At 37.3% G+C, this 26,435-nt stretch overlaps 1 protein-coding gene across 1 annotated transcript in view; it reads right to left on the reverse strand.

Annotated features, from left to right (window-relative positions):
* The window catches only part of LOC131987194 (sodium/potassium/calcium exchanger 3-like), a 37,479-nt gene extending 13,360 nt beyond the window's left edge, over positions 1-24,119 (reverse strand). The window contains exons 1-2 of the mRNA XM_059352380.1: positions 23,459-24,119; positions 9,074-9,184 (exon numbers count right to left, since the gene is read on the reverse strand). Of these exons, the coding sequence (XP_059208363.1) occupies positions 9,074-9,184; positions 23,459-23,561 (214 nt within the window). The 5' untranslated portion in view covers positions 23,562-24,119. The remainder of the gene's footprint in view (positions 1-9,073; positions 9,185-23,458) is intronic.
* Between the last annotated feature and the right edge of the window lie 2,316 nt (positions 24,120-26,435).

A 26,435-nucleotide genomic window follows, 5' to 3' on the forward strand; every position in this document is an offset into this window, starting at 1 on the left:
TAATGAAAGGAGCGTTAAAGCTATTTGACGTCAATTCACTAAAAAAGCAGAAAAAAATTAGAACAAACAGTCCGAGATAATATTTGCACTCTTTGAACGGTTGTCCTTAAATTAAGAGAATAAATGACACAAGTTATTGTCCTCTTGCTAATGACACATTTTTTTACCAAATTAAATTATGCATATCTTTGAAATTACAAGGCTTATATTTTAGGTATAAACATCTTAAATTAAATCCAGCCTTTATAAAAAAAAAAAAATAAACTCAAAGATATAAAGAACAGCAGTCATTTTTGCTTTTCATCATTTTATGTTTTCATCTTAGACAGCATTTCTTTCAGAAACGTGGTAAAAACCCACAACAACAGCTTTGCACTGAATGCACCGAGCGAGACAGGAAGTGAGGAGGAAGTGAAACTGGCAGCTGCTTCCTGTCTTCTCTAAATTGAAAAAGAAAAAAAAGAAAAAAAGATGTTAATGACAGCCTATCTTGCTCCCCTGACGTTTCAACACAGAGCCTCGAGAGTGTGGTGCAGCTCCAATTTACAACTTGGAGCCGAGCTGGATGAATTTAAACTAGTGGGGAGCATGGAGCTATTAATAGCTCTTCTGCTGTGTGAGACAACAGTGGGTAGACAAGCACACAATAAGCACGGTGCAGCCGTCACGATGCACATTGCATCGCGGCTGCATGGAAACTGAACAACAGACTACAGGATTAAAGAGAGAGGGTCCCTTGTGATCAGGGATATGAGATTTGATCTTTGACACAGCAGTGTCACAGAGTGAGAGGAGGAGGCCATATGGTCCCGGGGAGGGGACAGTAATTTGGCTATGTTCAGCTAGAAAATGTAAATGTTTGTGCAGTATGTTTACACATGTGTGTCTGTGCCAGAGTGCAGCACTGCCTGCCTGCTTATTGTTGCAATAAACTGCTTCTGGTGCATCAGAGTTGAAGTGAGTTTCTGAAGGTTTTCTCTTCTCTTACAGGAGAAAAAAAAAAGCCTATTTTCTGTTTGCCAGCTGTTAGTGCGGGGCAGGGCTTGTCTGCTAAATCATCGGGGCTTAGCATGTAAACTTTCTGTCATCTTATCGCACGAAAGAGGCAGCCTGAATGTGAAGCGTCTTCTCTAGCGGCCCGTCAAGCTGATCAGCTGTCGGACATCTGTGCTCTCTCTTTCTCTCTCTGTCGCTTTATTTCTTTCACCTTCTTCTTTGCAGCCCTGGAAGCCTTCCAGTCTTCCTTTCTACCCCCAAAACATAAACTCTCAGGTTATTCTGCTCCTGGAAACCGAGGGCTGCAACATGTACCTCACATGGATGCTTTGAGGAGTTGCTCTGGTGAAGGCAGTTGCTATGCGACACTCTCCCCGGGGGCCTTTTTTTTTTTTTTTTTTTGATGGGTGGCAGTAGGAAGCCAAAGGCAAGACGATTGCCTGAACAGTGAGAAAGGGGGAGGTGAATATGTGTTTCCCATGGTAAGGGTTCATGAAAAATGAAAAAAAAAGAGAAGTGACAGCAGCTCTGGACCGTAATGTCTAAAAATATTTATTTTTCCTTACAAACCCTCAGGAGAGGTCTGAGAGAGCGAGCGAGGGAAGGAGGGGGGAAGAGATACACAGCCGATCTCAGCGCACTGGTTTACCGAAGACTACTGGACAGGAATGTGCTTTGCCGAGACTCTTATAACATGATTTCACAATGCAAGCACCACAAATTGAAACACACGGGTTCAAGATGATTGCACATCTGCAACTTCCCAAATCAGGGATTTAAGCCAGATGTGCCATGAGCTTGATAAAGTCGGTAGTTTTGTAATCAGAGATGGAGCTGCAGAGTTGATGTGACTCTGACAATACAAGTCCCTCTAACATCACTCCTCTCCGTGCTCTGTGTCTTTCAAATGGCAGAATCATAAAAATATTCCCACAACTAGTTCACCTCTGATCCAGTTCCCTCTGTCACAGCAGCTCATATGTCTTTATTTCATCCCTACACAAGCTGAAGTGCTCTTAAATATATAATCCACAAGTGTAAATAAGCTCCATATATTAACTGAATTCCGTCACAGTTATTGCACATAAAATACTGCTGCAAAACATGGAGGAAAACACAGACAGAGGGCAAATTAAATCTGCAAAAGAAGGAAATATATCTAATTTCCTGAACCAAGTTTTCAGTTTGTTTTGTTTGTTTGATTACAGAAAAATTGCTCATCCGATTGTCATAAGACTTGGTGGAATGGTTGGCCGGGATCCGAAGCATGGGGCCACAAATACACAAATCATTTTCCCTTTTCATTAACATTGTAAGACAGAGCATGCACTCTCAGGGTGCCTTCCTAGTCCACCATTTCTAATTTTGTACAAATAAGTCTGAACTCAATTATTTTAACAACAGATCACTTGATCTGCAGGACGACTGTCACTGCCTCATTATCAATCCTCCAGCTACACACTCCATACATTTATACTATAGCTCATACCTATCTATAGACCCTCACCCACTTATACTTATATCACCTGCTCTATAGTGTATACACGTATCATATGATACTACATCATAGACGTAATATACCTTCAGCTGTTATTCTATATAGATGACTTGTACTAACGCTTTCTACACTACTTTTTTATACCTATCTGCACTTTTAAATGTGTTCTACAGTATATATCTTATGCATATTCATAACACTATTAATAATAATGTCCATATATAGGTAATATAAGTAATATTTGCAAGATCGCTGAAAATACACCATTTATGATATATAAAAACAAACTAAAAACATTGTTGAAATTTGAATTATCAGAATTGTAAGCTTTGTTTTGGTTACTGTCTCTAATGGAAACTTTAGTAACCTATGATCATTACTGTAAGAAAGCTAAAATTGCGAACTTTTAAAGAAAACACACATTGAGGGTTAAATCTGAAAGCTGAAATCAGTTGCACGGATGAGTGTTTCACAGTACAGATGACAAATCCTTTCTTATGCTTATTTTAGTCCAGATCTATTCAGCAGATTAGATCTTCTAGTATAAGGTCACTGGCAAGCTAGTTCTTCAGAAGGCACAACAAGAAGAGAAATCTCCATTAAGTGACTGCTGATGTGAGGAGCTGAGCTCTCTCTGAGTCAACCGGCTGCAGGGGGCTTCAGTGGAGCTGAATGAAGGGGCAGTGGGCGGTGCAGAGTGGTGTTATCGATCTGAGAGTCTGCAGGGCGTCCTGGAGGTATCGACCTATCATGCATCAACCAAACCAGCGTTGGGAGCATCGAGGACACACACACAAACACACACAGACCTCTGCATCGAGCCTGCATTTTTCATGAGGAATCAAAAATAAATATTTCATCCAGGTGTGTAATGTAAATTCAATTATGCATCCGTTCTTTGATATGCTTTCCTTTGAGGCAGTTTGAATACGACGCTGATGAAACGACCGCAGGGCTTCAAAACGCACCAACCACCTCGACTATCAATAAAAACACTTAACATCATGTTACGCTGACAGTGTGACAGAAGTGATTAAACAAACACCGTCAGTCATCCTCTTCATCAGCTTGGTGGGTGAGGAAAAAACACATAAAGTCAGAGGAAACCATAGGACAATAAAGACTTTTTAACCCTCGGTATGTAAGCTTTCTTTAAGAGATGCCAAAAATACACCGTTTATCAAAGAAAGAAATTGTACATAAACAGGCATTATCACAGAAATATGCACTTTCCAATGGCCCCTGATCATAGTTTAGGAGGGTTTTCATTAGGAAAAGTAACCAAAACAAAGCTTAAAATTGTAACATTTCTGTCAAAATCACTTTATATTACATGTGTCATTTAAAACACCAAAATAATAACCCATTTGTAATATCTAGATCCTGTTAAAAATATTGAATTCTGCCCCTCGGCCACACTGAAACACTGATTGATTCTGCTGAGAGGAACGGCCACGTGAGAAATATTCACCGAAAATCAGACAGAACTGCAAGCTGTTTAGACGGACCTGAGAGGAGAGGACAGGAGAGGATGTAAAAATGCAAATAGTTCAATACGTATAGCAACTGAAAACCAATTTTTTTCCCCCTAATATTCATGGCATTCATGAAAAGTGTTGTACATATAAATTCCATTTTATCCTATTCTTTAATAAATCATTTATCAGAGAAATACAACTATTGTTCTCTCTTTTATTATGATTTATATAAGCATAACTGTGTTGTTCTGCATTTTTGAGTTGTTCCTTCCCTCTTCTAGCTCTGATTGTGCTGATTCCTGTTATATTACAGTGAAATATAATGCCACAGTGAGTAACATGTATTACTATTACTATGACAACAAGCCTTAACCTCTGCCTTTATTCCTAGAAAGTGAAAAAGAAAGTTCTTCTGATTTTCCAAAACATCACTTCGCTTAAAATAATGGTCACATGAACTGCTGTTTGCTTTGTGTGGCATCAATAATCCCACTGTCTCACCATTTGAAGAATATTAGATTATCTGCCAGCTTCTCTTTCCCAACTATTTATCAAAACCCCCTAAAATACAGCTGTGGAAAAATACTATTCTGAGCTGACTGCTGCTCGCCAAAATAAACAAAACAACAAGCCTCGACGACACACGCAGTATGAGCCACTTACTTCATTTAGATCATTTAGATTCACCCCACCCCCTTCCTCACGCTCTATTTTTAGCTCTTTGGACTTTTAATGCTTGAAAGATATAATTGTCTGGGTTTCAAAATTTAGCATTCAGTTGCCTAGCAACAACAGTCTCTGAGGCTTGTCAGCTGGAGGCGGCTCGCACCGTCTCCATCTTGTTAAGCAGTGCAGGGATAAAAAGAGAGAAAGAGAGCCTGGGGCTGGACGTTACTGTGCAATCCCCAAGATAATATCCCCTCGAGGTCCAGGCCAGGCTTTTTAATCACACTACAGATTATGCAATCACTGTCAGATGGCCCGCTGAGGAGGAGGGCGACAACCTGAGCCTGGAGCCGCTCTTGCTGGCCTGTCTTATACTACATGTCCTGCCCTTTGTTAGGCTGCTCCTCTCCACTGTATTACCACAGTGAAGGATCTCTCTGCTGCATGCTGGTGTCTTTGTGAGAGATAATGAGGGAGATCTGTTTGCAGCCAGGAATTCAATAAAGGTTAAGTGTGTTATCAGGTAGCAAAACACAAATCGCTGTATAGAGCAAATGGAGCACCGTTACGAGAGAGACATGGAGTCTCAGTTTCTCACTCAAAGATGGAAAAAAGATAAAATACGATACTCAAATGTAATGGAGAGGATGTCCGGTGTATTAAATGCAATTTAGGGACGTTTCCATCAGCTGTTGGCAGTTTAGAGCAAATAAACAAAGCTGCATAAATGTACTTTGGTCCAAAGGTAGCAGTGTAATATGTTGCTGTAGGCTAATCAGTCAGTAAACAGTAGTAGAGTCTGCGTGAGGGAGAAAAAACAACAACAAAAAAGAGGTTGCTAATCGTATAACTTTGGCCACCCACGAGAGAAAATGGAGGGAAGTCTTCAGGAATTGGTTTCAGTTGGGTAACTTATAATTCTTATTTCATGTCAGAGCGGAAACAGCTGATCAGTCATGTGAGTTAAGTAAGTTTGGTACATCAGAATTTATCAAAAAATCATTTCCATCTCCCGTTTAGAGCATTAACTATTTGTCAAAAAAGACAAAAACCACCTCAAGCGAGTGTAAAAACTTTTATGCACATTTCAGAAAGTTTTATCAATTTTTGGTGCTTTTCTCAAGCAAATCTTCAAAATGTGCATAGAAATTTGTTGACGGAAACACAACAAGTGAGGGGCATGTAATGTGTGAATTTAAAGATCTGATTTGATTTGAAGATACAACCACTGAATATTTTGTAATGTCGCAGAGCTGTAGGAATATTTTTCCAGATCAGATTATCAGGAGCTAAAACGGTTTGTTATATAGCTTTTTAAGATAAAAAATGGCTTCGAGAGTTGAGGTTTGGTGACAAAGTCAACAATAAAACATCTCTATAATGCACCATAAGCTTTGTAGAATATAGGGTGTTCTGTTTTAAAGAGGATTTTTTTGCTATTACAATGCATATGTACTAACTGACTTTCATAGATATGGAACAAGATTTAATCAAAAGAAGGGCGTTTTGGGGAGATATAAGTAAATGTATTATTAAGTCAAACCTTGCCATAAGTTAGTCCATAGTTAGTGCCAGATGCACATTATGTAATCTTGTGTTATTTGACAAATAAATAAGGATGCCTTGATACAATCCAGGGCACTTTTTAAACATCAAATTCAAGGTCTTTTCAATGACTTTCAAAACCCAATTCTCTCCCTCTAAAAAAGAAAGAAGGACCCAACACAGCAGAGCTTGAATCACTGCTCAAGGTTAATTACTGATACAACAGGGAACATTTTTCTAATGAGAACTCGTCGGCTTCACAGACAACAATTAAAGAGAGAGAAGCTGCAGGGGACACACATGCAGACAGCTGAATGTAGACCATATAAAAATAAAAAAACCTTCTATTTCTATTCTAAAACATGTAAATTTAAGCATCTCGTATTCACAAACGTTCAAGAATTTCAAGGACCTGAGGAAACCAGAATGCTCTTTCTCAAACTGCTGTGACAAACAGAATATATTTTTTTTTAAATGCTGCAAGGACTCTGCATGAGATTTAGACATCCCTGCTTGCAGGAGATGTCAGGAACATTTCACTCAAATCTATTTTTAAAGAGGTTAAAATTATTCATTGTGTGCAGGGGTGTTTTTTTTGCACTCCCTCAGCAGGCAGAGTACTTTTAAAAGGTGGTATTTAGGAGGGTTGTCTGAACAGTCCATTTGCATGCTATATAATTAGCATAACTCGATTTGCATAAATTTCAGTGAGAACACAATAACCATGCACTTTGCATACAATACCACATTGTGACTGACAGCCTAATATTAGCACTGCTGCAGAGTAAATGCAAATTATGTGAAGACAGGATTGTATTCTGTCAGAAGGGTGAAAGATTATTCATTTTATCTACTCTGTTCTACTCTCTCCACCAACAATACAGAGATTTCCTCTCCGATCTGAATTTTTAATAATAAATCTGTCAGCTGTGATGAATGCGGCTCATGTCAGCCAGCCGGCTAATCAGCCTGGGAATCGGAGGAACAGCGGTCTGATTATGGCTGTCGATCGGCTGCGTGTCTCTGTGATAATAAGGAGCGGTTTGAATCTGCTCAAACTATTCGGGGTGCAAGCAGACTCAGGAAACAAAGAGAGGTAACTTGGCGCCTGCTAAAAACAGACTACCTTAGAAAATCTAATCTGACTCTCACTCTGGCAGCCTCCTCTCGTGTTCTCCGTCTGTCTCCTCGAATCTGTCGGTGCGTGAGCTTGACACTGACTACACACTCCTGACAACTGACACAATGCCGCATGACCTATCAGTTCACCTGCAGGGGAGAGGCAGAAATCTCTGGTACACTCCGCCTTCTTTGTTTACAGGCACACACCGCACACATGCATGTATAAACATCGCTTAAGCACTTCTGACTCCCGACATATGGAAAGACAAAGCATCCAAATGAACTGATGCACACAGTACTTCTTTTATGGTCTTGTGTTTCTATAACTCCAAATATTGTAAATGCTCAAATAGGAATGGGTGTTATAGGTGTTTATATTATTTTTTGCTTTTTTATTACATTTTACTCGCTATAACCTTGTATATCACTGCAATATAAAAGTTCTGCAGGTCTGTGGAAACAGCACAATCATGGCTAGAAGTGGGAACCACTCACAAATGTATTTTGCGCAGAATAACGCAGTTATACTGATATAAATGATAATAAAAGAGGAGATGCAAGTTCAAGATCTCCGATAAATTATTTCTTTAAGAATTCAAATAAAATGTAATGTATATATATACAACAAGTACCATGGATATTGGAAAAAAATATGCTTTACATATTGAATATTTTGCATTTGTCCAACCTCTCTCATCTGCTCTGTGTAAACAGATTTTCAGTGAATATTTGTCACATGACCGTTCATCTCAGCAGAGTCAATCATGTCTTCACAGTTTTACTGAGGAGCAGAATTTAATGTTTTTAAACAGGATCTACTTACAGTTTTAATATTAATTTTGTTTATTTTTTTAGCTGAAACTTTCGTAACCTATGATCTGTTTAAGGACAATTTCAACAAATTTCAATGATAATGCCTGTTTATACAGTTTCTTTTTACAATAAATGTTGTGTTTTTGTAGCGTTTTTTGGTGATTTCTTAAAGAAAAGATACATGTTGGGGGGTCGAGAGGGTATATCCCAGTAGGCCAACATATCAATATTGTTCTATACAGTAATATGCTACACTGTGAAAGTGAAAGACATATCACCCCCCCAGACACATGACATGGAAATGTTGCAGATAGGCCGGCCGATTGATCGGTAATATAACCGCCCTCGATAATAACCCCCCACCAGCGAAGCAGTGCTCCCAAATTTGTTGGTAAATTTAGCAACTTTTCAGACCCCCTTAGCGACTATTTTTCAAGAAAGCGACTGGAGACAAAAGCGACTCCTTCTTACTCTTCTTAACGAGCCAAAAGAAGAAGAGCCACAGTTAGCTACAGTTAGCTCTGTAGCAGTACAGTGTGTATGTGCTTCTGCTGCAGGAGGTGTTCACTTAGTGATCTCTGTTTGTTGACAACAAGCACCGGACACTCTGTGCACAGTTAGCGATGCCGGTTAATTCATAATCACTATGTTTATGATCAGCAGAGACTGTGCTTAATTAGCCATGCTGCTTTCAGCTGCTGACATTGTGAAAACCATACATCGCCTCCAGAGTCTCTAAATTACTCTAATAAAATAAGATTCAAACATTGAAGGTGTATGCTGTGAGTTATAAAAAAAATTGGTATCGGCCAAAATCGGAATCTGCAGGTCAGGCTTTTTAAAAATCGGTGATCGGCCAGAAAATTGCAATCGGTGCACCCCTAGTTGCAGACAGATTTTCTGCTTGGACCTGGAGAAACAGCAGCATCTAGCCAGGTGAAGATGAGTGACTCACCTGCTCGGGGCTCATCCAGGCTCTGGTTGTCTGTCTTCTCCTGCATCAGCCGGCGACTCCATCGCAGCTCCTCGCCTGTCTCGCCTTGCCGAAACCCAGAAGACTCGGTCCCTGTTAATAGAAAGAGTCATTGTGGCTCAAAATCTGCAATTTTTGGACAAAGTAACTATTTATTATGAGTTAATGTGTTGTATTTTTTTTTCAAAGATGTTGCATGGGCCAAGGAAGTACATGTTCAATTTTGGAGCTCATCCAAATCAGGCGACAGATAATTAAATTACTTTTACCTTCTGTTAATAATGTGAGGTAGGGCTTGTGGTGTCTGAAGAATTGGAAAAATAAGTTCCTGATTGGGAAAGTTCACATGAACGCCCCGTTTAGTCGGAACAAAGAAGTCGGAAAGTAATTGGAAATTTTGGTTTCATGGCTCACCTGATCTGTTAACTTTGCTCTTTGTTATCACATATCAGAAACAAGAAAGATCCACTTCCTAACTTTGGAAACGGGACCATCGGAGGAGCATGTGAATGCATCATTAGCCCTGACAGAGGTCTTGCTCTCCGAGTGCCATTCTTTAGTTTGATTGATTGTTGGATCAATTAAATGTAGAGCTGACATGATCAGTCGATAAACATAAAAGCCATTGACTCAACTAGTCATGATTCAAGCTTTTATTTGTCTTTATAAAAATAGACTGAACATCTTCAGGGTATGGACTGTTTGTCAGACAAAACAAGATATTTCAAGACGTCAAATTGCTTGATTGGTTGTTTGTCATTATATTCCAAACAATTAAATGATAAATCAAGAAAATAAGTTGGTGTCCAGAAAAATATAAAGAGAAAGTGGGGAAAAAGCCTGATGCTGGGTCTTATAATTGCTTGATTTGTCCAAACAACAATGCAAAACCTAGAAAAAATTGTTATTTTTGTTGTATTTCATGCCTTAAAAATGATTCATTTCAATAAGTCATAGAATACTTTTTTTTTTTCTTCTCTCTCTCTTCTCCCTTTCCAGTATAGTCCCCATGTGAATTTTTTGTATGTTGTATGAGGTGCAAATTCATATATGTGAATTAGTGTATTTTTCATTTTGCAGTTTGGTTATATATGTCTGTGCTGTATGGTTCATTGTTTGTTCTTGTGAAATCAATAAAATATATTACAAAAAAAAAAAAATGATTCATTTTAGTTTTTTCTTGAAGAGCTAAGCAACTAATCTTTTTTCTACTTGAATTTATTGCCGTCAGGAGCTGTTCACAATCACAAAACTGACTGATTGACTTTTCAGTCAAAGAACCTCTGAGTGAACTTTAATAACCAGAAAATCTATTTCTTATTTTTCTAGTTTGGTTTATAGTATTGTTACTTGGACCTTTTTTGTCCGTGCAGTAATTGTCTCCAGAGTTATTCCTGGCGACTCAACAGACGTTAGGTTCATGTTTCTGGCTCTGGGAGATAGCGGCATGTTAAGTAATTCAGTCCACGCTGCCGTCAGCTGTCCTGAGCCATCAGCTCAGAAATCTTTATGGTGTGCATTCAGCTTTGTATTTCATTCCTTGATAGCTTATCTCTGTGTGGGTTTCAGTTTTTACGACTTTACTACGCTGACAGGCGAGGAACTCCCTGCAGATATATCTGTCTCATCTCTCCCTCTGGGAAAAAAAATACAGATTTCCTCCACCGCCACCCACAGAGACCTTTCCACTAGTGCAGAGAAGATAGTGAGGCAGTTATTATTAGGCTCTGTACAACACACTGCTTTTTTTATTTATTTACGAGGCAGCTTGGTGTCTGTGTCTGATGCATTTCGTGATTGCCAGGCGCTGTAGTGTCCCTTTGTACCTTACAGCTCAATGAGCCCATTTCATGAGGGCAGCGGTCGTGGCTGAGAGGAGACGTGAAGGCTTTCATGTCGAGGCATCAAGAGGAGCTCCAATCGTATGAAATTCAAATGGGTTTCTGCCACAGATGGCTGTGCAACATTTTCACACTTATAGCTGAGAGTCTCTCGCACCCAAACCACATCTTGTCTTATTAAAAGGAGGGACAAAAACAGGACGTAAATTGTATTTCTATTATAACTTTAAACAACATATAGATTATAAAAACGGACTGTTAATTTAATTCAGTTTAATTCAGGGGTGTCAAACTCTGGCCCGTGGGCCAAATAAAATTACACTGTGGGCCAAATTTGGCCCGCGGGCCAGAGTTTGACACCCCTGAATTAAACCAACAGTCCATTTTTATAATTTATATGTTGTTTAAAGTTATAACAGAAATATAATTTACATCCTGTTTTTGTCCCTCCTTTTAATAAGACGAGATGTGGTTTGGGTGCGAGAGACTCTCAGCTATAAGTGTGAGGCAATACCAAATTATTATATAATTATTGTACTATAAAAGCTGACCCGCCGGTATTATATGGCGCATTTACCGCTAATACTACAAATCCCACAATGCCCTGCTGTTGTTTTGGCGCGTCAATCAGGACAGGACCCAGAAACGCTCCTCTGTGACAGTCGTCATAGCAACCTCAAGCAAGAGCTGTCTCCGAGCTACCCCTTCTCAAAAATGGCGAAAAGAAAGGCAGAATTTGTTAACCTGTTGAAAAAGTTTATTTTGATATTTAAATCAGAAGGATGCAAATAGAAAAGAGGCATACGATTTTTATTTAATTTTTATTTAATAAATAAATGACATTGATGTGTTTTTTATTTGAAATTTGATTTGCATGTCTGTACTATTTAGTTATATATTGTATGTTTATAAGTGTTGCTGGTTCCATATTTAATGTTAATGCAAAAAATGTTTGTTTAAAGGTTTATTTGTTCAATGTTGGCCCGCGATTTTATTCAAGTTTTAAATTTTGGCCCATTGTGTATTTGAGTTTGACACCCCTGGTTTAATTGATGAGGCAATGGACGGAAAATCAATTAAGAAAAACAACTTGGACATCTGATTATTCGCTCTCTGGTTCCAGCATCTTATGTGAAGATTTGCAGTTTTTTCAATTTCTTTTCATTGTTGTTCATTTAATTGGATTTTGGATTGTTTATGGTCTTGTGATTGACATTTTTATTCAATTAACCTTCTGAACCCCATCCCACTGGTGGGCAAACCTATGTTTTTTTTAAAGGATCATCAGATACACTGTTTAACACAGAAAGAAACTGTAAAAATAGGCATTATTGTCCAAATTTGAACTTTCCAACAGTCCTTGAACGGATCATAGGTTATGAAAGTTTCCATTAGAAAAAGAAACCAAATCGAAGGTTAAAATTGTGGCATTTCTGTCAAAATCCCTTTATTCTACACGTCTCATTTAAAATGTCACAAATAATAAACTGTTTGGAATAACTAGATCCTGTTAAAAACGTTAAATTCTGCTCCTCAGAAGGAGGAGAAGCTCCTGTGAAGCCATAATTGATTCTGCTGAGACAAACGTGACAAATATTCACTGAAAATTTCTTTTCACTGAAACAGAGCAGAGGAGAGGACAGGAGTGGTTGTAAAATGCGTTCAATAGTTCAATGTGTATAGCATGTGGAGAAACAATTTTTTTTCAAATATTCCTGACACAAAATGTTGTATTTAATTATAATAATATATAATAATCTTATTTATAATATATAATAATTTTATTTCAAAGTTTTAAAAAGATTTCTTCCAAAATTCAACTTAAGTTTTTTCTTCTTCTTTTTTTTTTTTTTTAGGATGTAAGTCATTATAACTGTGTTATTCTGCACAAAAGACATTTTTGAGTTGTTCCCACTTCTAGCCATGATTGTGCTCATTCCAGGACGTATATATTACAGTGAAATACAAAGCCACATTGAGTAAAATGTAAAAAAAAATAAAATAAAATAAAAGGCTAAAAAACCTTACACGGCTTGGGGTTCAGAGGGTTAATATAGAAATGATCAACAGATTAACCTTCAAAGTGAGATTTGCCACTTTTTATGTGAATGTCCACTCAGCGTTGGTAGTAAATGTGGTCAACTGGAGCGATAAATTCCTCAGTGTGTGCCATTTTGGCAGAGAAAGCTGAGTGGGCAGCTGCAAAATCTATTTTTTTCTGCCTGCATCCAGCACCCTCATTTGACGTGACAGGGACGTAGTCGGATGCAAGGAAGAGCTGCAGGCTACTTCAGCTTGGATTTCCCTGTGTAACCAGGGGGCGTGTTCCAGCTGCCACTCATAAACGTCCTTGTTCTCTTCACTGGCATCCCAGAATAAATGCAGAGGATGTTATGCACGAGGAGACATCGTACAGTGTTGTGATTGACTCAGATTTTCGGTTCTATGTATTTGAAATGCAGCAGAGAAGCCAAGACTTCAGCTGTGGCGGTTTACAGTATTTTACAGTATTTTGTTAATTTAATGTCCTCCAAAGAGGGAGTGAAAGCAGCTGCTCAGTGGGCATACATTGTAGTACATAGCAAGGTTATTATAGTTAACGAAAACTAACAAAATAACGAAAACTAGAATTGAAAAAACACATTCGTTAACTGAAATAAAAATAAAAACTAGAGTTTTTAAAAAAACGATAACTAACTGAAACTGTATTGCGTGGTTACAAAACTAACTAAAACTAACTAAAATTATAGTGGAAATGTCCTTAGTTTTCGTTTTTGTCAACTTTTTTCATTCATAATTTAGTGTTTCTATTTGAACATGCAACACATGGTGAATATGTTTACTGAGACTTGGATGTCTACACTCCAACCAAAATTCAAAACAGTTAATAACCTAATTGGGGCTGAGATGGATAAACCAAAGGAAATAAAGGCAAAATTTATTATGACCACTTTGAATCTCGCACCCAACACATAGCCCATTACAAAAAAACTAAAACTAACACTGAAACTAATAAAAACTAAACTAAAACTAAGCATTTTCAAAAAATAAAAACCAAACTAAAACTAGAAAACTCACTCTTAAAACTAACTGAATTTGAAAACAAAAATTCACAACGAAATTAAAACTTAAACTAATGAAAAATCCAAAACTATTATAACCTTGGTACATAGGCACTTTCTCTGTCAATAAAGCGCATACAGGAATTTATCACTTCAATTCACATTTTCCACCAACACTGGCTAGATATCAGCAGGGAAGGTGGTGACTTGCTGCAGCCCATATTAGAGAGAGAGCAGAAAAAAAGGGTGACATACATAAGTGACTTGTAACTTTTGACAGTAAATACTTAATCTGAACATTAATAAATTGCTTAACAATACTTTCAAGTCCTTATTCTCTAAGCTTGCAGTTATAAATTAATTCTACATGTGATCTCCGTCTCCCAGACGGTTGTCATTATAAAAGTTATCTGATCACTTTCCAAGCCTTTATATCTCCCAGGAAGATTGAGGGTCTGTTGTTGCTGACACTAAACAGGGTTTCCCCTCAGGAAATAGTTTAGCTGAGGTGGTAAGCCACCCACATCTTAGCGCCTCTTGCTTTGTGATCATCATGATCAACAATGACGTTAGTCAATAAAGGCCTAAACGACAGCCACACTGATTATATATGGCATTTGCTGAGTCAAAAAGCCGGTTTGCCCCATTTATTATATATAAATAATATGATGATGTAGAATTGGTGGTTGTGGATTTTTAAGATATCAGATGATCAGTTAATGCCACATAGAAGTCATGTACATCATCTAAAGGTAAGGATCTAAAGATTAATTTGAGATGCAGCTCTGCACTGTGTGTCCAGTTGTTCTGCTCATACATCTCTAATAAAATGACTTAATAATATAATAATTAAAATTAATTAATTAAGTAAACCTATTAAGGCGTATAAAGGTTAAACATTGATAACATTAACGTTTGGCTTTCTGAAGACCATTTCCAGCTCATTTTTTATTATGTCCAAGGTGTTGCAGCATTTTTTTTTTGCTTGATACCATTCGTTACACACATTTGGTGCTGAATCAGGCAGTTTTCTTCAAAAACCCTCCAGAATATTACATCAACACATTAAGACCTTTGGAACATCAAAAATTTTTGACATTTTGGAGATTTCTGTATTTTTCACATTTGCATGATGGGCATTTCTGTTCTCTAAACTGCAAAAATCTTGCAAAAACAAAATTTTATTTACATTTTTAATTGATTTTATTATATTTTTAATTGATTTTATTCTATTGTTGCACTGTGTTTATGTATTTTAGTATTTTAGTTTTTACCGTATTTCCTGCAACTGTGATATCTGTACAGCACTTTGGTCAACCCCGGTTGTTTTAAATGTGCTCTATAAATAAAGTTTGACTTGACTTGACTTGACTTGACTTGACTTAGAAACCTCCTTGTTGTCAATGTATCTCTGGAAGCTTTACATAAAAAAAAATGGCAACGAAATGAGATTTTTCCACTGGCAGGTCAATCAACTGCTAACAGGTTAAGGTTTAAACCTATAAACTTTACACTTCTGTTGTAAAAGGATAAAAAAAACAGTTTACTGCTTTAAAAGTGCTGAAATTTGACATAAAGATAACACTGCTGTCACTCTGACCCGGTGATGTTGCTGATAATTCCAGTTTTCCACTGTGTTTAAGATAATTGTGAAGTAATTGTCCTTCAAGATTAGAATGTCTGCTAAAGGCCAAGGATATAAATATAAAAGCGAAGAGGTTACGGAAAGAGCAGTGAAATATGAAATGTGTTTGTATGGAAATATCTTAATCCTGCTGCCCCATGGCTCACAGACACGCTGGTTGAGTGCAGAAGTGTAAATAGCATAATGTTAAGTGTAAATACCATAACCCATAATTCCTTTCTCTACACATCACTGTGATCATGTAAACTGTGGGGAACCTGTGAGCTAAATGCTCATGTTGTTGACATTTATTCCTATTTTTTGCAGCAAAAAAATAGAAACTAATCCATCTTGTTGGCACACATGTTGAACAAAAACTGCTGCAAATCATTAAACAACACCAGTTTGATTTTCACGAGCCTCGAAAGCGAAATCTTCTTTAAAAGTTAAAATCCATGCACGGTCATCTGCTCCCTTCAGGAGAGTCAAACCAGTGTTACCTCCCTCTTTAGCAGAAACAAGACATTTGATCCCATCAATCACACATCGACTGGAAAGACCGGCTTCCTTCGGTCTTACCCCAAACAGGTTCACTGCCTCCACGGGACACGACTGCAGTCCGTGTTGTCTCTGACCGTGAAATACTCAATAGTGGCGCTGCAGATAAGCACTGCTGCCTCTGAAACCTGAGTCTTTGGATATTACTTCATAAAAAAAGATTGAACATTTACGAAGGGTCATGTTGCAGTAAACAGAGAGCTGATGAACATTTGATTTGATTTGACCCTAAAACTAAACCACAGTTATATAAATCTGAGCGTAGGCGAATTCAAATACCCCCAATGTGGTGCAAAGCTGGAATCACGACTCTGTCATGAGTGCAAAAAACTAAAACTACTGGCTCCAGTTTGATCGTGGTTAATCCCACCGTTCTGGTGGTTTAATTGATCAAAAGTTGCTGAACAATTGGTCATCTCTTCTTACTTTACACGGTTCATTTTTATTTTTTGGGAGCAGCTGCTTTCCAGATTCTGAAACATTGTGTCAATAGAGATCCGCTCTGAATGTATTTCCTCTCTATAAACAGGACAACTTTCATATGACCAATGTTCCTGCTATTCTGATGGCATGTGAAAATTTCGTGTGTAGAAAAATGAGTCAGTTGATGCAATGTATGTGTCATCTCCCTGGGTGCAGGCCCACTGGAGGGGGAGGCAGGGACACAAATGGCCAAACTCTAAAAATAGTGACTTTTAAAGTGGTTACAAAAAAATATGACCCAATCCCACTGTCCAATCACTCGTTGCATTTAAGGTGCGTTCCTGCAAAGGCTGCAAGGGTTTAGAGCTGTCAGGTGCTTCAGGGCTCTCTCTCTCCAACATGATCTCACAGAAATCCGTGAAATAGCCACGGATTTCGCTTAACTCAAAATCCGTGGAATAGTCACGGATTCGCTCAAATTTCCGTGAAACTGACACGGATTTCGCTACAATGCAAGTTAATGACATAGTCATATCCCGTGGCTATTCCAACATATAAAGTGATTATGTACATTCACTGAGTGAATATTTAGAAAATAAAACATATATTTCTCGCTACAAATGTGATCAAAATCCATTTTTATGCAGAAACTAAGTCAAAATATTGATTTTTCACTAAAAATGAGAGAACTGTCCGCCATGTTTTTTGTTCTGACCGCTGGGACCTTGAAAGTCACGTGACTTGGAACAAACCAATAGCCACGGGATATGACTGTCAATAACTCCGTGTCAGTTTCACGGAAATTTGAGCGATTCCGTGGCTATTCCACGGATTTTGAGTTAAGCGAAATCCGTGGCTATTTCACGGATTTCTGTGAGACCAGGTTGCTCTCTCTCTCTCTCTCTCTCTCTCTCTCTCTGTCGCTCTCTCTCTCTCAGATATTTCAAGGCTTTATGCACACTTTCCTTAAGTTTGCATTTCTGCAGATTTACTACAATTCAGTGTTTTGACATTAGTTTATTCCACCATTTATTTTTTTAACACTGTTTTGACAAAAGAGTAAATTGATTAACTGACAAATTTCTCTCGTCTAATCTATAAGTCAAGAAGATGTCCTGGAAGATGTTCAAATCATGTTTGAATGCTTGTTTTATAGCCCGCAAACTTTAACTTTAGCCACACCACCGTCAACTGTTTATCCTGTTGTAACAGGAACCAACACATTCTCATTCCAACTCGCCAGATAATGAAGCTCTGTCACTGTCCATGACGCACAAAAAACCCCTTCACTTCAGTTTTGGACGGTGAGACACATCCTGTTAGTAACTTGCATATGGACTTTTCAAAATAAACTACCATGTTTAAAGGCAACTGTTAACTTTAGGTCATAAAACCACTTTACTATGATAAAGGTAAACAAATAGAGTTGGACTTTGCACTTAATCTGACACCTAAACCACATCTTGTCTCATTATAAAGGAGAAATAAAAACAGCATGTAGCTTCTATTTCTATTACAGATTCTATTAACTCAACACATTTAAATGATTAAGCAGTGGACAGAAAATTAATTGGAAACAACTTGGTCAACTGATTAATCATACGTAAGTGTTTTGCCAAAAATGGAGAAAGACTCTCTGGTGAACATTTGCAGTTTCTTATCTATTTAATTTCATTGTAATTATTGGATTGTTTGTGGGCAAAACGAGTAAATTCCAGACTTCACCTTGGCATATAAGAAGTTGTGAAGGACACTTTTAATCAAATAATAGAGAAATTATCAATAGATTAACCTTCAAAGAGAGATTCTGCATTTTTTATGTGGCGGTCCAATTAGTGTTGATAGTAAATATATTCAATTGAAGCAATAAATTCCTGGTGTTATGGACGTGTCAGAGACGCATCCAGACAGTAACATGCATAGGGGCTTTTCAAAATAAACTGCCATGTTCATAGGAAACTGTTTACTTTAGCAGTGGTGGAAAAAGTATTCAGATCCCTTACTTAAGTAAAAGTACTGATACAACACTGTGAAATTACTCCACTACAAGTAAAAGTCCTGCATTCAAAACTTACTGAAGTAAAAGTACAGAAGTATCAGCATCAAAATGTACTTAAAGTATCAAAATTAAAAGTACTCATTATGCAGAATGGACCCACTCAGATTGTTTCATATATTCTAAAAATATATTGTTGGGTTATTATTTTTGATGCATTTATGTACGGACCTCTTTAATTTTCTCAAGGTAGGGCTCATTTTAACAACTTAATATACTCTTATGATGTTCAATTTAAAACATGTTAACATGTTAGCAAACATTTCATATTAATTATGTTTTTATGTTAAATCTTGAACTGAAAAGTAACTAAAACTGGCAGCTAAATATAGTGGAGTAAAAAGTACAATATTTGCCTCAAAATGTAGTGAAGTAGAAGTATAAAGTAACATAAAATGGAAATACTCAAGTAAAGTACAAATATCTCAAAATTGTACTTAAGTACAGTACTTGAGTAAATGTACTTAGTTACATTCCACCACTGTACTTTAGACATTAAAAGGACTTGACTAAGGTTAAGGTAAACAAACAATTGGGTTTAAGAACGACTTCTGCACAGTTAAGCAGGTTGAGTCCCAATGACAACATTGTACGTTGGGACACAAACGCCGGTCTGCTGGGTTAAAATCCGGGTTTTGTTTGACCCATACACCTCCTACTCTAGCCCACCTTGTGAGGGCTCTAAAACTTATATTTTATATTCATATTACATAATTTGCTCTATGACGGCATGTGTGTCAGTATCACACGCCAAGAGCTGTGACAAGGCGTCAGTATTTGACAAGATGAGACAGAGAACAGGCTGGTTCAACATAGGTGAGAATTTAACAACTACAGAATCAGATATTTCCCTGGTGAAACAGAACTAAAAGGTGTATGTATATTAGGGGGGGAATTATACTTCGATATATTGATTCATCTGCACACGATCAAGCTGCAACGATGCAATAACGATGTCGTTATTTTCACAATCTCCCTGTTTTTTTTTTTTAGAAGTAAACTGAGCACACATATTGGAAATGGTCTATGTTCATAAATAAAATATCATCACAGGATCTTTAAGTTAACCAATAAAAAACATTTGCACTTAAATGGAATGTGGCATTCTATAACAAACAGAAGGCCTATTTTTAATCTTTGTATTAAAAAAGAATGGATTGTTTTTCATTTAAATATCTGGAATCATATGTCTGTTGTTTTTTATGAGTTGATATCAATGTAAGAGGTTGATTGCTGGTCCCTGAATTGAACCGGATCAAAGTCGTACCGTTGCAAACTTTGTGATATCTGCAAATATCGTATCGTTGTCCAGTGAATCGATCTAATATCATATCGTGATGGAACCCACGATTTACGGTCCGAGTGGATGTCAGACTTAAATTCATCAGGATGACAAAACAACATGGTCTCACAGAAATCCGTGAAATAGCCACGGATTTCGCTTAACTCAAAATCCGTGGAATAGCCACGGAATCGCTCAAATTTCCGTGAAACTGACACGGATTTCGCTACAATGCAGTTAATGACAGTCATATCCCGTGGCTATTCCAACATACAAAGTGATTATGTACATTCACTGAGTGAATATTTAGAAAATAAAACATATATTTCTCGCTAGAAATGTGATCAAAATCCATTTTTATGCAGAAATTAAGTCAAAATATTGATTTTTCACTAAAAATGAGAAAACTGTCCGCCATGTTTTTTGTTCTGACCGCCGGGACCTTGAAAGTCACGTGACTTGGAACAAACCAATAGCCACGGGATATGACTGTCATTAACTTGCATTGTAGCCAAATCCGTGTCAGTTTCACGGAAATTTGAGCGATTCTGTGGCTATTCCACGGATTTTGAGTTAAGCGAAATCCGTGGCTATTTCACGGATTTCTGTGAGACCAGGTTCTGACAAAAACAGGACTCCAAAGGATGCTAAAGTCACTTTGTGTCTGCTGGATGTGTAAATAAGCAACTATTTGGTATGTCAGTTTGTTTCCACAGTGCCCAAAGCTGCTCATTTTTGTCTGTGTGAGCCACATCTGTTGAACCTCTTCAATCAATGCTAAACTCCAGTGTGTTGTCAGACGGTCGTGACAGGGGACACACAGGGGAGCCTGAAGTATCATCTGTTCGTGCTGCTGCCTTTTAGAAATGCTTTGAAAGGAGTCCACCACTTGCTTACAACCTACCTTTGTAGATAAAATGTTGTGAGGCTTGAAATGCCCAAGTAACCTCTTCTTCACTAATGTATTCCTTTAAAAACACCTTTTTAAGGTACCTCCTAATAAGACAACTTACTATGGATGGTTAATGGATTCTGAAAGCTGAAGACCTCATGTTTTCCAAACAGTACATCGTTAATAGCTTCCATTAATAGACGATTATAAAATATGGGTTTTTCATGAGTATTTAATGCATAGTTAATCTTCAGTTTGCAAACATGGAAAATAATCATCTATAGTAAGAGATTTGATTAATTTAATCATTGCTGCAGCAATTGTTGCTTTTTCTTCTTGGAGAGGGAAAACCAATTCAAGTGGCATAAATACTTATTTAAGTATAAGTTGTATAAATTATGTTTTAAAGGATCTACATACCTACACACTGCACATTAAATAAATAACATCCTATAGTGGCCCAAACAGCAGTGAGCTTTTTATTCCACATTTGGATATCAAAACCCAAGATGAATTTCTCTGATAACCTAACAACCTGTCCTCTCCTCTCGGCTCTGTGTAAACTGATTTTCAGTGAATATTTGTCACGTGACCATTCGTCTCAGCAGAATCAATCATGACTTCACAGTGTCACTGAGGAGCAGAATTTAATGATTTTAACAGGATCTAGTTATTACAAACTGTTTGTTTTTCGCAACGTTTTAAATAAGACATGTATAGAATTAAGTGATTTTGACAGATATATCAAAATTTTAAGCTTTGTGTTGGTTACTTTTCCTAATGGAAACTTTCATAACATATCATCATTTAAAGAACTGTTGAAAAGCTCAAATTCCGACGAAAATGCCCGTTTTTACAGTTTCTTTCTACGATAAACTGTGTATTTTTGGCGATCTGTTAAAGAAAACATACCTTTCATAATGAAATATATACTCAGATTTAAAATATATGTTGAAAGCCCTATGTTACATATATTTTTTCAAGAAGTTGGTGCCGTTATTGTGATTGTAATATATTTTTTGCATATCAAATCCTGTTAGGATTTTTGCCTGAATCAGACCTTTACTGATACAGAGGGTTGGATCAGCACATCCATAAATGGTTCTACAAGCTGTGGTATTCAGGATGCTACAGTATGTGTAATATTTTCCAAACATTGTGAGAGTAACCTGCCTGTCGCCGTTACAAACAGCAGACCACATGCCTCGCCCCGTGCTTTTATACGGTTTAAGTTGAGCTGCCTTGATCTCGGTTCAAAAAACCTCTTCTGGTTGATGGCACACTCATAATTTAAAGGTGAAGTATAAATATTAATGCCACAGCTCATTCACTGGGACGCTCTTTCACGAAGGCCCTGAGCTTTCAATACTGGATTAAAACCACTCCTGATAAGAGATATTACACTCATTCATATCATGATGATGCAGAGAATGACATTTTGGGTGCTGAAGCAGCTGATGTGTGTGTGTGACAGTGTGTGACCAGAGCAGCAAAGGTGATGAGAGGATAATAAGCTGGGAGGGAAATAAATGCCTTTAGGTGCATTATAACATCTATAACATCTATTAATATAATAGAGATTTAGAAGGAAATGTAGTGAGTGTCAATCAGATGTGTTATATTGTGTCATGGATGGAAAGAAGACAGTCTTAACTACAGTGACAGTCTGGAAAAAAGGCCCGAAATTAAAAGGGCAAGCAGTCTATTTCAGGATATGTCCACAAAAAATTAACATGCTCAGTCATATGCAGCATTTCTGCTGAGATGAATATGAAAAGTCAATCTGCAATAACCTATAACTGAACTTTATCCCTAATGATTGGATTTATATGTGCCACAATTTTCTGTCTGCTTTATGTAATCAACAAACTGTCACCTTCCTGCAGTGTGAGGGAAGTGAATCATGGCCCGGAGACAGTTATATTTGAAACTACTGAACTATGATTTAAATATTTAGAACAGTGATTCAGCACTGTTTGTGTCTTTGGCGTCCAAAAATGTTGCACAGTTATCACAAATGCACTTTCAACTTCTGCACCTGCACTCTCTCTCTCATTTAGACGATTAAATGTTATAATTTAACCCTGCTTGAATACATTTTGATGGAGAATGCAGCTCCTGTCTATAGAAATATAACTACAACAGACACTGCATATGCATATACTGTATATATATCATATTTTGATCCATATAAAAGACGATTTATGCAAAAGGGGAAAGGGGGGAGGGGAGGTGTACTGGATATTTGCTCCAAATGAATAGATTATACTCTGACTATATGAAATATGCTGCATTTTATGCTACTTTAAGGCTCCTTATTGAGACTAATACTTGTATATGGATGTTTAAGGGTATTTTCTTTACAATTGTCCTTCCTTTTAATTGGATTATTTAATATTTTAATTCTAAAAAAGGACATTTAATGGGTCCTGATGGCTGCATTTCTCTCTCCAAACAAAAAATATCTATAAATCCAAACAGTGAGCAATATTCTTCACACTTTGCATATGCTAGGGGGGGTTGATATATTATTCATTTTGCAATGTATGTCTAAAAATGTTCATAGGATTATAATTAATGGGCACGCTCGCAGGCACGCGCAGTTTGTGTGTCTATATTAAGGTCTCACCTGGTGTCTGGATGACCTGTGCGAGCCAAATGACGGCGAGCAGCCCGACTCCACAGCAGCAGAACCGCTGGAAGGGCCGCCGGTGCCTCGCTGCTGCTCTCATTCCTCAGCCGGCCGCATATCCACCAAAAAACATCTGTTGCTCTCTTTCTCACACTTGTTTCACACTTTCTCTGCAAACAAACAAGCTCCGGCAGCACAAGCACAGCAGCGAGTGACTTTCTCTGCCAAGTTGGGTCACAAAAAAATTGTAAAAAAAAAAAAAAGAAAAAAGAAAAAAGAAAAAATCCCCCCGCAATGACAAGCTGGTTTGCCGCTCCGGACTCAGAGCAGACGCGGTGCTGCTTCACTCCGCCAAACCTCCGGCTCGCTCATAGCGAGGAAACGCGGAAAGAAAGCTTTCTGCGTTCATGTGTTCAGTCTGAAAGGTCGACAGCAGATCCCACAGTGAGGCGCAGCAACAGGAGGCGACATGCTCTCTCTCTCTCTCTCTCTCTCTCTCTCTCTCTCTCTCTCTCTCTCTCTCTCTCTCTCTCTCTCTCTCTCTCTCTCTCTCTCTCTCTCTCTCTCTAAGTGGCCACCAGACGGCGACAAACCCAGGACTGCCTGTCCAGAGAAAATATTTCACTTTTTTGAGCTTGTGGACCCCTGCTGAGATGTTAACAATGTATTACAACATACACACTTAACCCTCTCAACCCCAAGCAGTTTACTATTCAATTCAATTCAATTCAATTCAATTGGCTTTATTGGCATGACGTAACAATGTACACTACTGGTCAAAAGTTTTAGAACACACCAACTTTTCCAGAATTTAATTGAAAATGATGCAGTTTATTGTCTCAGTGTACTCTAAAATTAATGCACATTTGCAACATTTAAAATTCTTTATTGAGCATGATAGTGTTTTGAAAGTAAAAAAAAGATTCAAAATCACATTTTATGTTGGACTAAAGGACTAAAAAAAGACACAAAATGACAAAAAAGACACATAAAGACTTACAAAGACATGAAAAGAATTCAAAAATGGACAAAATAGCCCAAGACTCCATAGAGTTAAGTTGTTAACCCATTTCTTGTTCCCTGAAAAAGGCCTTCTTGTATAATTCTGAAATGTACATTATTTTCCAGTTTTGGTTAAGCTTACCTTTTTTTATTTACCTCTGGCAGTTCACCACTTACCTTTGTACCCTTTCAAGCTGTTCATTTGACTTGAACTGCTTGAATTTCAATAAAAAACTGGAAAAATTGGGGTGTTCTAAAACTTTTGGCCTGTACTGTATATATTGCCAAAGCAAGCATCAGAAAAAAAGATAACAAGATAAGGAAAGCAATATTTACAATAAATTATTATATTTAAAAGAAAAGAAAAACTAATAACAATAAAAGATAGCAATATTTACAATCATTGAATTACAATCAACATATCATTTATACAATCTAACTGTCCCATCAAAAAAAGAAGAAAAAATAAAATAAAAAAATAAAAACAGAACAACCAACAGCTGTCTCTCAGTGTGTGACAGGCAGAAACATAGACTGCTGCTAATCTACAGCTCTACTAACTGTGGCCTTGTATTTCACTGCAATATATACGTTTTTTTTTTTCTTCTTCTTTGCTGGGACAGTTAGATTGTATGAATGATATATTGATTGTAATTTAATGATTGTAAATATTGCTTTCTTTTATTGTTATTAGTTTTCTTTTCTTTTCAAATGAATAATAGAATTATAATAATTTATTGTAAATATTGCTTTCAATATTCCTTACTGTTATCTTTTTTCTGATGCTTGCTTTGGCAATATATACAGTGTTATGTCATGCCAATAAAACCAATTGAATTTAATTTAATTATAAGTCCTGCAGCTCTATGGGATCACCACAATCATGGCTAGAAGTGGGAACAACTTATAAATGTATTTTGTGTAGAATAACAGTTAGAAAGACATACACCTAAAAAAAAAAGTTGGAATTAAATGGGATTTACATATACAACACTTGTCAAAGTGCCCACAAGTGTAATGAGTGTTGGAAAAACACAATTAAGTCTCCACAAGCTAGACTTATAAAATGATTTGCATTTTTTTCAACCTTTACTTGCAGCCTCCCCTGTCCTCTCCTCTCTGCTCTGTGTAAACAGATGTTCAGTTAACATTCATCATGGGGACCCTTCGTTTCTGCAGAATCAATCATGGCTTCATAGTGTCGCTGAGGAGCAGAATTTAATGTTTTTAACAGGATCTACTTATTTATTTTCGGTAACTTTTTCTAATGGAAACTTTTGTTACCAGTGATCTGTGGAAGAACCGCCAGAAGGTACAAATTTAGATGATCATGCCTGTTTACAGTTTCTTTCTACGATAAACAATGTATTTTCAGCATTTTTTTAAAAGAAAACACAAGAAAACAGTTTATTTTTGGCAACGTTTTGTAGAATAAAGATACTGCGACAGAAATATCACAATTTGAAGCTTTGTTTTGGGTACTTTTTCTAAAGGTTCATGATAAAGGGTAGACAAATGTTTAAATCCCGCTGGTGGTTCAATAAAGCACCTGTAGGTTTTACCAGTGGTGCCTGCTATAAATCCCTTTTCTCTCTCTACTCTGTCACACCTGAGCAGCTTGATTACCTGATCACACCAGATCCTGCTATTTCAGTCTGAAGGGAGCAGTGAGAGGATTGGCACTGCTAAATGCAATGCATTATTTCAACTCAACTTGTTTATTTATATAGCACATTTTTAAAAAAGCAGCAGTTCACCAAAGTGCTTTCCAGTTGAGGCAGAGGACTTAGTGCCAGGGTGGGAAGTTATTCCAGAGTCAGTTTTACATCAAGCCCAGGGAATGTTTATTTATTTATTTAATATCATTATTATCATTTAAGCCCAGGCAACCTCACTCGTTGAAATAATTGCAAATTCCAAATTTCAACCCTAGAGAATATTGGAAAATATTACATACTGCCAGAATGTGTAA

The sequence above is a fragment of the Centropristis striata genome, chromosome 15 (assembly GCF_030273125.1).
Source record: "Centropristis striata isolate RG_2023a ecotype Rhode Island chromosome 15, C.striata_1.0, whole genome shotgun sequence".
NCBI lineage: Eukaryota > Metazoa > Chordata > Actinopteri > Perciformes > Serranidae > Centropristis > Centropristis striata.